This window comes from Parasteatoda tepidariorum, chromosome 12 (genome assembly GCF_982258835.1).
Source record: "Parasteatoda tepidariorum strain Cologne lab strain chromosome 12, Ptep-v5.0, whole genome shotgun sequence".
Classification (NCBI taxonomy): Eukaryota; Metazoa; Arthropoda; class Arachnida; order Araneae; family Theridiidae; genus Parasteatoda; species Parasteatoda tepidariorum.
The window spans coordinates 5,355,882-5,369,183 of record NC_141766.1 but is presented as its reverse complement, the minus strand read 5'-3'; the positions used below and the strand labels follow the sequence as shown (position 1 = coordinate 5,369,183).

The 13,302-nt window shown below is 28.1% G+C and overlaps 1 protein-coding gene across 1 annotated transcript in view; it reads left to right on the top strand.

Annotated features, from left to right (window-relative positions):
• Window positions 1–13,030, top strand: part of LOC107453371 (adenylate cyclase type 1) — a 192,650-nt gene extending 179,620 nt beyond the window's left edge. Inside the window, exons 19-21 of the mRNA XM_016070185.4 lie at window positions 1,443–1,563; window positions 6,861–6,985; window positions 10,225–13,030. Of these exons, the coding sequence (XP_015925671.2) occupies window positions 1,443–1,563; window positions 6,861–6,985; window positions 10,225–12,324 (2,346 nt within the window). The 3' untranslated portion in view covers window positions 12,325–13,030. The remainder of the gene's footprint in view (window positions 1–1,442; window positions 1,564–6,860; window positions 6,986–10,224) is intronic.
• The last annotated feature ends 272 nt before the right edge of the window (window positions 13,031–13,302 follow it).

The following is a 13,302-nucleotide window of genomic DNA, read 5'->3' as shown; positions in this document are numbered from 1 at the left end:
ATTCCTATTTATGCAAGGAATAATAAATATAAGCGTTAATGTGTATTTAAATATTTAATACATAGTAAAAAATAAAATGACATAAACTGCATTAGTAAATATTTACTTAAAAAGAAAATCCTTCAACTCCAGTAATAGATAAAATAATATAAGAGGCAACATTAAATTACTTTATTTGAATTCTTAAACATTAGCACATAGATTGTAACGATGATGGACTGAATTTTTTCAATGGACTAAATTTATGAAAATACTGATTTATTTTAATACAATAGCGAATTATAAAATCATACATCCTATATCTAAATGTATACTATTTCTATCCAATCTGCGACCTATTTTAATTAAGTAATTAGGCTGTAATGGAGCATTATTTTAATTTAAAGGTAAGTGGAATAAAATATTATTTTCTATGAGCTTTAACACCACTGATTTCAGCCGAAAAGAAATGCTGATTCACTATAAAGAGCTGCATAATTATTTCTTCAGATATTTTAGTGATAAATAGCAACGTTTGAAGTTTTAAAATCTTTCTTTCATTTTGCACACACTCTCAAAACCGTAAATTTAATTCGCAAAATTTTTACTAATAATTTACAAAGGATGTTCATACGATATACGTGATATCAAAACTAAAAGAGCATTGAAATAGCCCTAGCGGATGGAGACGGCACGTTCCCATTCAGCACATGTGACGTCATAACCAATCAGGGATCGTTTTTGATTACGGAGGACTTTTGGGTCAATTTAAATTTTTAATAACTAAATAAATTAACATTTGCCGAAAAAAACAATCAGATTTTCGATTTCAGGAGAGAATTTCCAATAAGCTAGGTATGAAAATAAAAAAATTTATGTTATGCTGTAATTGTCCATTGGTGGTATACTGTAGCCACTTGATGAATCAAGATTCAAGCAATAAGCTCTATTTTTTGGAACAGCTGCAAAAATGTTTCTGTGATTCATCTGCAATTAGTTTATTTATTTATTATTGTTTTTTTTTTGGTAATAATTTCTGGCAGGGGTTTTAACACTAAATTACCCTTGGCTGTACCTCTAGAGGTGTTTCTCTGTTTAAAGTTTACAGTGTTGGGTAGCATTTTGTTTTTATTTAAAATTTCAGCAATACTTGATTAACGATTTTTTTCTCCACAATATCAAGAATATGACCCTAGTTTTATAAGTTGACAAAAACAAGACCATGACTGAAAAAACCTAATTTAACAGTTTATTTGAGATTCACAAAATTATGAATAGATTTTTCACACAATTTAATGAAAACATGACCTTTCAGAAAAAGTCTGGATTGACCATGACCCCACATTAGTTACAGTAAATACCAATTTAAGAATCACAGATACCAAATAAATTGAGTAATTGATCTATGTTATTATTTAAAACCTTTTATTTTCATTTTTTTAACTGCTCTTAATATTTTATAGGAAAATGATCCATCATCAGCAGTTGAATACATGAGTATATTAGCTGAAATGGTTTTTGCATTTAAGGATAAACTAGCTGATATAAATGAAAATTCTTATAATAACTTCTTTTTAAGAGTAGGTAAGCGTGTTTATGCATTTAATAACTTTTCATATTGAAAATTAATTATTATTATTCTTTGTACTTCGAATACTCACAGACAAAAGTCTCTGGTAGCCAAATAAAAACATTTGAATAATTGTTCCAGTTGAAGAAGCTGTAGTCACATTTCTTTATCTCTTCAGCCGTTTTCCACAACAATATACTGCATTCTGATTTTTTGTTAAAGGTGAGCTCAAAAAAGCTGTGTATAGCAGTGCATTTGTAAACTCTATGTCCTTAGTGCTTTGTTATTTGAATTCTTATGTTATCCTCAGATATACCGATCTTTGAATCTGAATTCATTCTCTTCATTTATCTTCAGCAGCAAATTTTAGTGTTAAAACATCATCTTGTTTAGTTCTAAGAAGTTACTTCATAAAATTTGATATAGTATTCTTAATTACTTGAAGGTTTTATTTTGAACAATATCACGCAATAAACAGTACAGTGTGGCTTTCTCTTATGGAAGAAAAGTAGAGACATTTGCTTGAGGAAACACATTGGTAATGTCGCAAGAAAATTACTTGTTATTAGAAAACTAGTGAAGAAACTTTTTAAGTTCCAAACATTAAAAAGAATCTAATTCATCATCTGGATTTTTTTATTAGAAATGAGAAGTTCTACAAATTCTTCATAAGTCATCTCTCAAAGTTATAAGATTATCTACTTCTTTATCTTTAGCTAATTTAAATATAATCTACAGAAATTTACGTGAGAAAAAGAAGTACTTGACATAATGGTTACCTGGCAGCTAATTTTACTACAGTGTGGTTTTTAATTTAAAATACAGATGTAATCTAAAATTGTCAAAAATAAAAGGATTCAGTTCTTATGCATTTTTCCTCTTTCAAAATAAATTAGATGATAAACCCTTTAAAATGATCGTTATGTGGTATTCAGTTATGGGTGTTTTTAATGTGGTATGTATGTGGTATTTTCTAATTGCTATCGGTTTGGGTACAAATCAGATTATAGTGTCACGGAATGGGAAATTCGATGAAGGTAAAGTAATCGCCTAAAAATATATTCACAATCATTCATATACTTACATGTTCAAAAAGGAAAGTGAATTCAAATATTCAGATTTTGTTCCCTCACAAATAATTAAAAAGATGACTCATCAAAACAAGAAAACAGTGGAAAACCCTTTTGGGAACTGAAACCCGCAAAGACATTCTTGCGTTCAATCTCTGGCACATTTAAACATATGAAACCCTGAATTCCTCTTTTCAACATGAATAACAACTGCGGAAAAAGGGAAATGAATGAAAAATGAAAAGAAACAACATTAAGACTTTCAGAAAGAAAAACTATTAACTGTTACTGGGTGTTACATTTTTGTTTAAAAAAAAAGGGGGAATGGTAATAAAAGAGGGATAAAAATGAAAGCATATGTCACTAAAAAAAAATTTCTCTTGTTTTTCTAGATTACGTATTTTGCTTTGTATTGGTTATTGTAAATTGTAACTTAAACTAAACATCCAAACAAATTTTATGATATTAATAGACTGTCTAAAATTCCAGCTTGGGACCAGAGGCTTTACAGATTTTATCCTAAGAGTGGTTTTACTTGTAGAAAGTTGTAATCTTTTTTAATCCTACTAGTTTAAACGTTTATGCACGTAAGATACTTCACTTCATTTTCTACCTACAAACGGTTCTGCATACAGAAAAATCTATAATTTTTTGTGTTGAAACTCCCACCGATCTGGAATTAGAGAGGAGAAAAATGACCCTTTGTATAAAGTGACCACATTTTCATTGAGACAAAGCGGGACAAATGGGATGAAATGAGAATTACAATTTAGTTATATATATATTTTATTGTATACATTCATATACTTGTACAAAAATGTACTTATTATTAATTATTGGTAACAATAAAAATATTTGTAAAAAATAATAATTTGAACTTTTTAATCAAATTAAGTTTTTTATTTAAAAAAAAGTATGATTTTCTTTCACGGTCATATTTTTGATCTGAGTAAATACTTAGCAATAGATTCGGATCATTTATTAAAATGTCGTCACATGAATTGGTCAAATTATATTCTACACTTAAAATAGATTTTTAAAGTTTTAATGTTCAACTGCGTTGTTTCAGTTGTCCATATTTTATTGATACTAGAAAAAACATGTTCTGTTGCTACATTTGTTCCTGGAAGGGAGAGCGCGAATTCTACAATTTTCAAAATATTTTGATAAGGAATATTATTCTGTTTAAAATGAAGGAATAACTCGGTCCATTTTTTGTCTGTTTCCACATTTGCAGATAACCAACATTTAATTTTTTCATCTGTAGCATTTCATATGTTCAAATTATTCTTTTTTAAAATAGTACTTACTGAATCAAAAATTATTTGTGAAATTTCACTCGGCAATGAAGCAAAATCTAATATTCTATATTTAATTCCTGTTTCTGGATCAAAATATCTAACAATTGTGGGAAATAATTTTAAATCTTTGTGGTTGGAAGCATCAGAATTCATGGATATAAATGCGCATTTTTCTAATTCTTTCTGCAATTGTGAAAACGAATATGATGAAAAAATATTACAAATAATTGCTTCGGTTTTTGTCCTTGCACATGCATATTTTTTGTTGTATAATGTTTTGATCATTTGCGACGTAGAATTCATTGATCTGAAACTTTGATTTCGAGATCAAGGTTTATGGTGTGGAAAGCAAATAGCCCTTCCGCTAATGCTAGCTGTTTTTCCGTGTTGGCAAAGCTAGCAGTGCGAAAAAACTGTTCCATTTCAGACGAGGAAGCGGCATTATTCAAAAATCTTTTGTGCCTCTTTGTCGCTAGATGTTTAGTAATATCATTTTTTCCACCATGTGAGACCAAAAATTCAGCATTGCATTTATCACACCATACCATATAGTCTATATTGTGTTTTTTAATAAATTGAAATTCTCTGCTTAGCTCTTCATTAAATTTGCATTCTCTTTTTTTACTTATCTTTTATTCTGTGGGTAAATACTAGAAATGAATAAAAAATTTACTACAAAGGCTAAAAAAGAGTATTAAATTTTGCCTTATTGACGTTACGTTGTGGCGACTATTGCTCTACCACTATCTTCGCAATCAAATAGCAACTGACAAACTGCACTGTCTGCACTTATCTGAATTAAGCCGAGACGTAACGACAATGATCGAACACCACCGAGTAAATCTAACTCGGTACATTGTCTAATTTAGTTTACTCTCCATGCATTTTACGTGCTTTTTTTAATATATTTTTTATTTCTTTATATTCACCATAATACTTAATAAATAATAGGTAATATATTTTTACAGTGCATTTAAAATAAGAAATGCAGATATTTTCTGAAAAGCGGGACATTTTTAAAATTCGGCGGGACGTGGGACAGTCCACTGAAAAGCGGGACTGTCCTGCCAAAATCGGGATGTGTGGTCACTTTACTTTTGTACCTCAGTTTCTTAATTAAAAAGGGAGAATCAGCCTGAACCACAGTTATAAAAAAACATATTAATATTTCAAAGCAGTAAAGTATACCATCAGTGGGTTAAATCATATATTTGTTAGCAATTTTACTATGCAACTTTTTCTTTCTTATACTTTTACTTCTTCTTTGGAAATGAAAGATAGCAAAAGCTAATGATAGAACTATATAACAAAATACCCTCCATTAAATTTTATAAGTTATCAATAAATTAATTATTTTTATGTACTTTTCAAACATAGATTTTATCGTAGTTTGTTTCAAGTGTTAGTAGTTTCTGAGTAAACATTCTTAACTTCTTGCTTCAAATTGAAACAGAAATTTTGAATCAAGTCTGTCACGCACTAGAATTTCTTTGGTGTATTGTAGTATTCCATGTTCTTTTCCCTTTGTCATTTTCTTAATATTGAAGGATGCTCTAATCAATTTCCTTTATGATCTTTAGGAGTAATTTTTATTCTCTTGTGTATGGTGCAATACCCCCATTACTATACTTGGAAAGTTCATGGTATCATTTTTGTGAATCTTTGTTTTCACTTCCAAAATATTTCAAAAAGAAACTTATGTTAAATTGCTAATATGGTATAGCTCAATTTTATCAAGAATCTATATCAGAAGAAGCTATATCAAAAAATTTTTCTCTGCTTAGTTCAGTCAATAATCAATTCAACTTAATCATTTTGATTGAAAATAAGCTAATGTCTTAAATTGTTTTGCCAAATAAGGGAACAATTCAAATTTAAATCAGAACAAAAATAATTTACACAAAAGTATGAAAAAATTGTAGAGAATAATTATGAAAAAAATTTTATTTAGATAAAATAAGAAAAAGTGAATTAATTTGACACTATTTAAACTTTACTGAACTCATTCCAATATCCCTTCACTTTCCAAAAAGTAACAAAAGAAAAAAATATGAATATTAAGTGAAGCATAATCAATAAAGAAAACCTGCTTATGTTAATTAAGTAAGATTAGGAATTAAAACTGATGTTTACTTTGTGCCTTTCCTATCAAGTTGAAAATCATAAAAACAGCAAAATACATACCCTCCAACTGCTATGGATTTTCTGTAATTTCAGAAAATAATTTTCCTTGTGGTAACTTATATAACTTATTAATTAATTAAATTATAAAAAAAATTTCACCACTATATGTGGATAATTTAAACGAATCTGTAAAATGTCAGATATGCAAATGAACATGTTCTTAATTTCTGATGAAAGTCTTAAGTAAACTATATTTTTTTTAAAAATCTCTGCTTATCACAATAAGAAAAAATATTTTGCTGAGTCCTCAAATGCTAGAAGGTAGGAAAATATGTAAAATTTATATGACTTAAAACAATTGCAATCAGTTTATAAAATTTCTTGATTTTAATTTTAATCTTCAAACAATTAGTTTGTGAAAACTACTCATTTAAAATAATTAGAAAATGGTTGAGAATTTTAATGGCACTATTAAGTTATCAATTTGATCATGGTCATCAAATCCCAGGATTGAATGACCATGTAAACACTTATTAGTTCTTTAATGTCAGAGGAATTTAAAATACCTAAATCGGGATGATTGTTAATTCTTAGATATTCATAGTATATGTATAGAAGTTTCTTAAATTTTTAAGTGTATCTTACGATGTACAAGTTTTTTTTATTTATTTATTTTTAGTTACCAGTTTTTTTTCTTAAAAAAAAAGAGAGATAGTTCCAAAAAGTGTCTAAAAAGTTAAATTCTCTTGAAAAAATGTTCTTCTCTTCATTTCTCACTTTTAGAAAAGAGTTTATATCAATTTTAATTCATCATAGGTATAAATGTAGGACCAGTTGTAGCTGGAGTAATTGGAGCAAGCAAACCTCAATATGATATTTGGGGAAACACTGTAAATGTGGCCAGTCGAATGGATAGTACAGGTCTTCCCAATCATGTACAGGTTAGTTTCATACTGTAAGACACTTTTTGTTGGTTATAACATCTTTAAGATTAGAGCATATCCAGAATCAGCTTCATTTTTGATGAAAAAACAAACATTAAGCCTATGTCATTATAAACCTTATGATATGATCTTCTCTTTATAAAAGGAAGCATGTTTTTGAATTTAACCTCTTAAATATATAACTTGGTTTCAAATCTAGTTTAATCTATTTTTATTGAAGAGAAAAAAGTTTCTTGAGAAGACATTTCAGTTTACGCAATATTTAAGAATTTTTTCTTTTAATAATTTGGGTGCATGCTAGTCTTGAAAAAACTTTATTTTGCAGAAGATAAAAGAAAACTCATTTTATGCAAATTGAAAATTCTTTGGTTAATCAATCATCAATGTTGTTTTATTTAGTAAAAACCACTAATTGTATTTACCTTATTTTTACTGCTAACAAAATATATTTTTTTGATCATGACAAGTGTTTATCAACTTAAGCTTTACATTTGGTGATTGTTTTTGCCTTTTTCTTTCTTATTTTAGTGATAGGTGCAAACCATCCTGAACTCTTTATATCTCTAATATTTCCATTGATAAAAGCTTATAAAAATAACCACTGTAAAGCAAGGTATTAAAGAAGATATTATTTAAATTGAAATTTACACCAAAAAACTACCATATATATATATATACATATATTCAAAAAAAAAAAGTTGGCATTTTTAAACTTTAATTGGTCTAATTATTGCTGATTTTCACTAACTCTTGTGAGAAAAAAAAATTAAACTAAAATTCGAAAGTTATTAAAGAATTGAGGTGGTTTGGTAGACAGAGAATTTTTCACCGCCTCTATTATGATAGTCGCTACAGAATCTTTAGAAGAGACATTTAAACTGTTTTTGCTAAATTTTTTTGAGCATTTGTGGGCTCCATTAGTGCATCAATGTTTGAAGTGAACATTTCAAATAAAAAATGATGGCATAGATTTAAAAAATTTCAACTTGGAGAATCATCAACTCATTTTTAAATTTACTCAGATTTTGTAGCTTTTACTCTGTTTTACATGTATAAATTTTTTTTTCAAAACAAAATTTCAAAGTTTAGCAAAATATAAATGCTCATAACAAAAAATTTAGTGGTAATGATACAAGAAAATGTTGCTTTTCTTTTGAATTTAATTAGCTTCCAAATTCTACTTAAAATTACTTAAGCTTGGTGATATTTATTTTCAGTTTAACATATTTTAGAAATCAGAACAAACTATTTTGTTCTTTGCACAGTTTTCTTATAGAAATTATCACTTGTATTATGAATGACATAGAAATGATACTATTTTTGAAAACACCCATATATGTTTTGAAACCTTTAAAAAGAAATTAATTTAAAAATCTCTGCATATAAGGGTCACAAACTAATATTTAGTGAGAAAAACTAATGTTTTCAAACTCTAACTATTCATTATTGAAGCAAAGGAGGGATTAAAAAAACATGAGGCCATTTTATTTTTCTAAAGCTGAAACTTAATTGTTCTTACTGTAATATGAATATGTTCTAATCCCACTAGACAGATTAATTTTGGTGGATTATAATGCCTCCCTTTTTTGTTATCAACTTCTTTAATGATTATTCAGTGCTTTGAAATATTTTTGCTTTTTTCCACTTCTTTATTCTTAAAATATATATTGATAGCTGTTATTTTGTATTGTCTGTATGATGATTATATCTGATAAAGTGCTTTCTAATATTATTTTAATATAGCCAAAGTAAAATATATCAATGCAATAATGTAAGGAGCACCAATAACCTAAATGAAATAGAACATATTAAGCAAAAAATGCAAAATAAAACAATCAGGAAAAAAATAAAAAATATAAAAAATCAAGAAAATTCAGAATAAAATTCAAAATGTAATATAAATATAAAGTGAGTAGCGAATACAAATGCCCTTAGACTTACTGGCATTTTTCAAAATTGATTTAAAATGTTTTTGTAACAAGTTTGCTAGGTAATAAAAGCACATTTGATTTGTTAATTACCTTGGATTAGCCCAAATCTGGATCTGGGAAAGGTAATAATATTAAACTGAATTATTCAAATTTTGTAATTAAATCTGGCTGAATTTTAATTATAAAATTTTAATAGTAATAAGGTTGAAATTTAATTATAAATTTTTTTGTATTGATGATTTTATAATCATTTATTCAGATATTCTCTTCTTTTTTTAATACTTAAATCCAAAAAATTAAAATTAATATTATCATCATGGTTACAAAGTAAGATTAATTCCTTAGGGTAAATATTATTTAACAAAATTGCGTAATTTTGAAAATTAAATGGTCAATAAATTTAACATTAGGAGTATAATTTTTTCATAATAGTGTAAGAATAAATTAACCAAGAGTGATGAATAATTAGACCCTTGTGGCATTCCATTAATTTGAACAAAAATATTTTTCCATCGTAAAGATAATTATTAAAAAGACGGAAATTAATTAGAATTGCCCAATAATCAAAATCGCAATTAAAGATATTTTTATAATAGTAATAACTCAAAAGAACATCTTATAGTTAAGAAAGAGGGACTCTATTAAAAAGACCTTGGAAATCAAAAGTCGCAATAGAATCAATTTAATTTTGTTTCAAAAATTCTAAAATAGATTGCTTATTAGTGATAATCCAAGAAAAACCTCCTTAATAGATTGTTAATAATTTTATAAGTAGTTATAGAAAATGGTGCCAGGTGACAAATGTGAGACAAATAACAATCTTGTTATATACTTAACATTTTCCTACATGCATAACTTTCAAAGATAGCTATTTCATCCTTTGAGCTGGTAGAAGAAAGTAATGTTCATCAAATGAGCATACATTTTGCAGTTATCAAATGATTATGTTTCGCAAACAGGACAGTGTTAAATTTTGTATATGATTGTCATAGTATAAATTGACATCAAAAACTAAGTTATTCTATGACGAGGTTGAACAATAAAAAATTAAGGTTTCTTCTAGTTTATGCAGAAATGTATCAAGATTAATTTATTCTCTAGCTTTTCTTTGTACCTGTTATGTGATTTCGTTAATTATTGAACCTAATATGGGAAAATCATATAAATAAATGAATTCACCTTATGCTTTAAAAGAGAATGGATTGTAATAAGAAATGTTTTAAAAAAATTAAGTTCCTTAAAAGCATTATTTTTATAATGTCTCTATCATTCTTAACTCATTTTAGTTATTTTTGTCATATTTAGGTAACTGAAGAGGTGTATACACTTTTAAAAGGACGATATGTCTTCCAGTGTAGAGGAACAGTGAAAGTAAAAGGAAAAGGTGATATGACAACATATTTTCTTTTAAGGCGAAAAACTGAAGCTGATATGCTTGAAACTGATGAAATAATGCAAATAAAAGACACTTCTTGTGAAACCCCTCGTAGTAGTCTGGAAAATAGCAGCTACCATCGAGGACGAAAATCTCACATGCATCTCTCTGGACCAACTAATGAAATACACTCAACAAGCAGTCCCCGTCTACCATCAATGCAGCTTCCTCCATGGCAACCTCGAACGCAACAATCTACTGAAAATGATTCTTCTGACCTCTATAACCAACCTAAACCTATAATTGGAAACACAAAATCATATTCTCAAACCCGCCCACGATATAATCAAAGTCTCATGAATTCAAGTCATTCAAATTCTTCCTTACATGAAGGGAAAGAAGATTTACAAGAAAAATTACAAAAGCTGAATAGTGGCTCTGAAATTTACACAAATAAAGTATACAGACCATCTAAAATGTACACACATCCCAGGTCCCATTCAATCAACAAATCCCCATTAGTTTTGACACCTCCTGAAGAGTTACATCAATCTTTTTCAATACTTCCCATGAATGATTCAGAATCTGCTGTTGCAAGCTGTGGTATGAGCAGTAGTCATGACAGTCTCTTAGGACATGACAAAAACATCTCAGGTGATTCATGTTCATTAAATCGTTCTTCTATGTCATCCTGCGATAGTTACATTCACACTGATGTTGATTCTCCTGCCTTGTATGACTACCAGTGGGTATACCCCATTGATAATGCCAAGGATTCTTTAGTTTCAGATGGTTCAAGAAATTCATCTGACAACAAACTTCCAGAAGTTGGATTGTCACCCTCACATAACAGTGCCTGTAATAATTGCAATAACGTTCTGAACTTTTCAAAGTTAAACCAGATGAAAGGGGCATTGAATTATGATAACTCGAAAATAATAATCAGTGAAGGCGTTCCGTTATCACCAAAGAATATAACTACCGCAAATGGTTCTAATTTTCCACCACTTAAGGACTGTTTACAAAACGTAAATGAAAGTCCTGTGGAATCATCTTCTCATAGTTCTTTATCAGGTATGAAGGAACAAGATGAATCTCACAGTGATATGAAAAAAAATTCACTAAAAGAATTTTACAAGAACTCAGGAAGTCATAATGACCAACTGGAGTACAGTAAATATGAGTGTAACATTCCTCTTCAGAACTTACATGGAGATGCCTCATCTGAAAATTATTTGAATGGCAAAGAACCTCTAAATAGTCCATCAAAGCCTTTTCACGGAGAAGATGACACTCTTACTCCCTATAATTATTCTTGTAAAATTCCCTATTCTAATAGTCAGCAGAATGATGAATCTAGCAAAAGCCAATTGCTTTCATCTCACTCTACTCTGAAATCTCCAAGTGAACGATCAGAAGAATCTTCAAATAAGTTGCCAAAAGATCTTGTAAATAATAAATATTCCTATAATACTAATTTGCAGTCACCTCAAGCTATAGACAGGGAAAACTATAAAACTATTGGTGATGAACATAATGTTTCAAATGCTGCCTCTGAGCTAACTGATAGTGATGAAAGTGACGACGATAAAGCAGTTGATGTCCCCTTGATGGATGACTATTGTAATGATGATCCTGCTTTGGAGAATGCATCCTTGCTGAATGAGCATGGACTTACTGATGCTGAAGGCGCTCTTAGTGATTTAAACTCTATAATTAATGATCCATGTCCCAATGATGGCGATATGGATGATACAAGTATATCTTCTCGCGCAAGTAGTAGAATGTTTGATAGTGATCAGCTGCTAAGTGTTGATAGCTTAAATATTATGTATGATTCTGAATATGATAATTATCGGCCAGGAATTGCAAGTGATGACGATATCTTTCATCAGGATCATGGTTCAGAAGCAGATATAGAATATTTAGAAGACCCTAATATGGAGCACATACGAATGCTGTCAAATAATATTACACAAAACTTTGGTTTACCTTCAAAAAATGAAAAAGATTCGAATGAATTAGGATGATGTGAGTGTATTATTCATTTTAAAGTTTAAATGCATGTATTCAAACACTTTAGTGCAATAATTCATTTTTTGTGTTATGAGTTATAATCATCCATACTTATCACATGCTCGAATCATCGCCTTTTGGCATTTAAGTTGTAAAATTATGTCATGCATGAATGAAATCTGTTTAAAAAAATATTGTGGATAAACCTATATAAATCTACAAATTATTTAAAATTATGCAGACTACAAGACTTTGTTTGTCAGTATACATTATGATCCTATAGTGGGGTAATATATAAAGCTTGGAAAAGGGTACATCTTTGTTATGTAAGATAACTGTTTGAAATTAAAAATTCTACTTCTCACAATTGCCAATAATTGAAAAACATTACGTTTCTGTAAATATATTTGGGCAAAGGTATGAAGATAGTTAATATTTTATAAATTTAAAAGTCAGTTAAATATATACAGTGTGCAGAAAAATGCTACACCTTTTTAATTTATTTTGTGTAGTTAAAAATAGCATGCTCTATTTTGCTTGTTAAAAAATTTAATTTTACTTTTGCACAAGCAATTTTTAATTTTAAACTGATGCCTAAAAAGAATTCAAGTGAAAATAATTTTAGAGTGAAGATATATTTAAATGTTATAAAAATTTAAAACCTTGCAATCTATTCAACTTTTCTTAGAGTTCAATTATGTAGGGAAAAGAATATTTCAAAAAAAATTATTTAGATGATAATTAATTTATTAGTTGAAATAATTTTTCAAATCAAGTTTAAATAATTAGTTTAAAAAAATAAAATTTAAACAAGCTAATGATTTTTCTGTTAATTTAATAGCAAATAATAAAAATGTATAAGGATTTTTAATTTATGATGTAAAGATATAAAATAATTTTTAGTTTTTGTATAAAAATATGTATAATGAATTTTTATTTTTGGTATAAAAATATGTGATGATTTGTAATTTTTGGTATAAAAATATCTAATG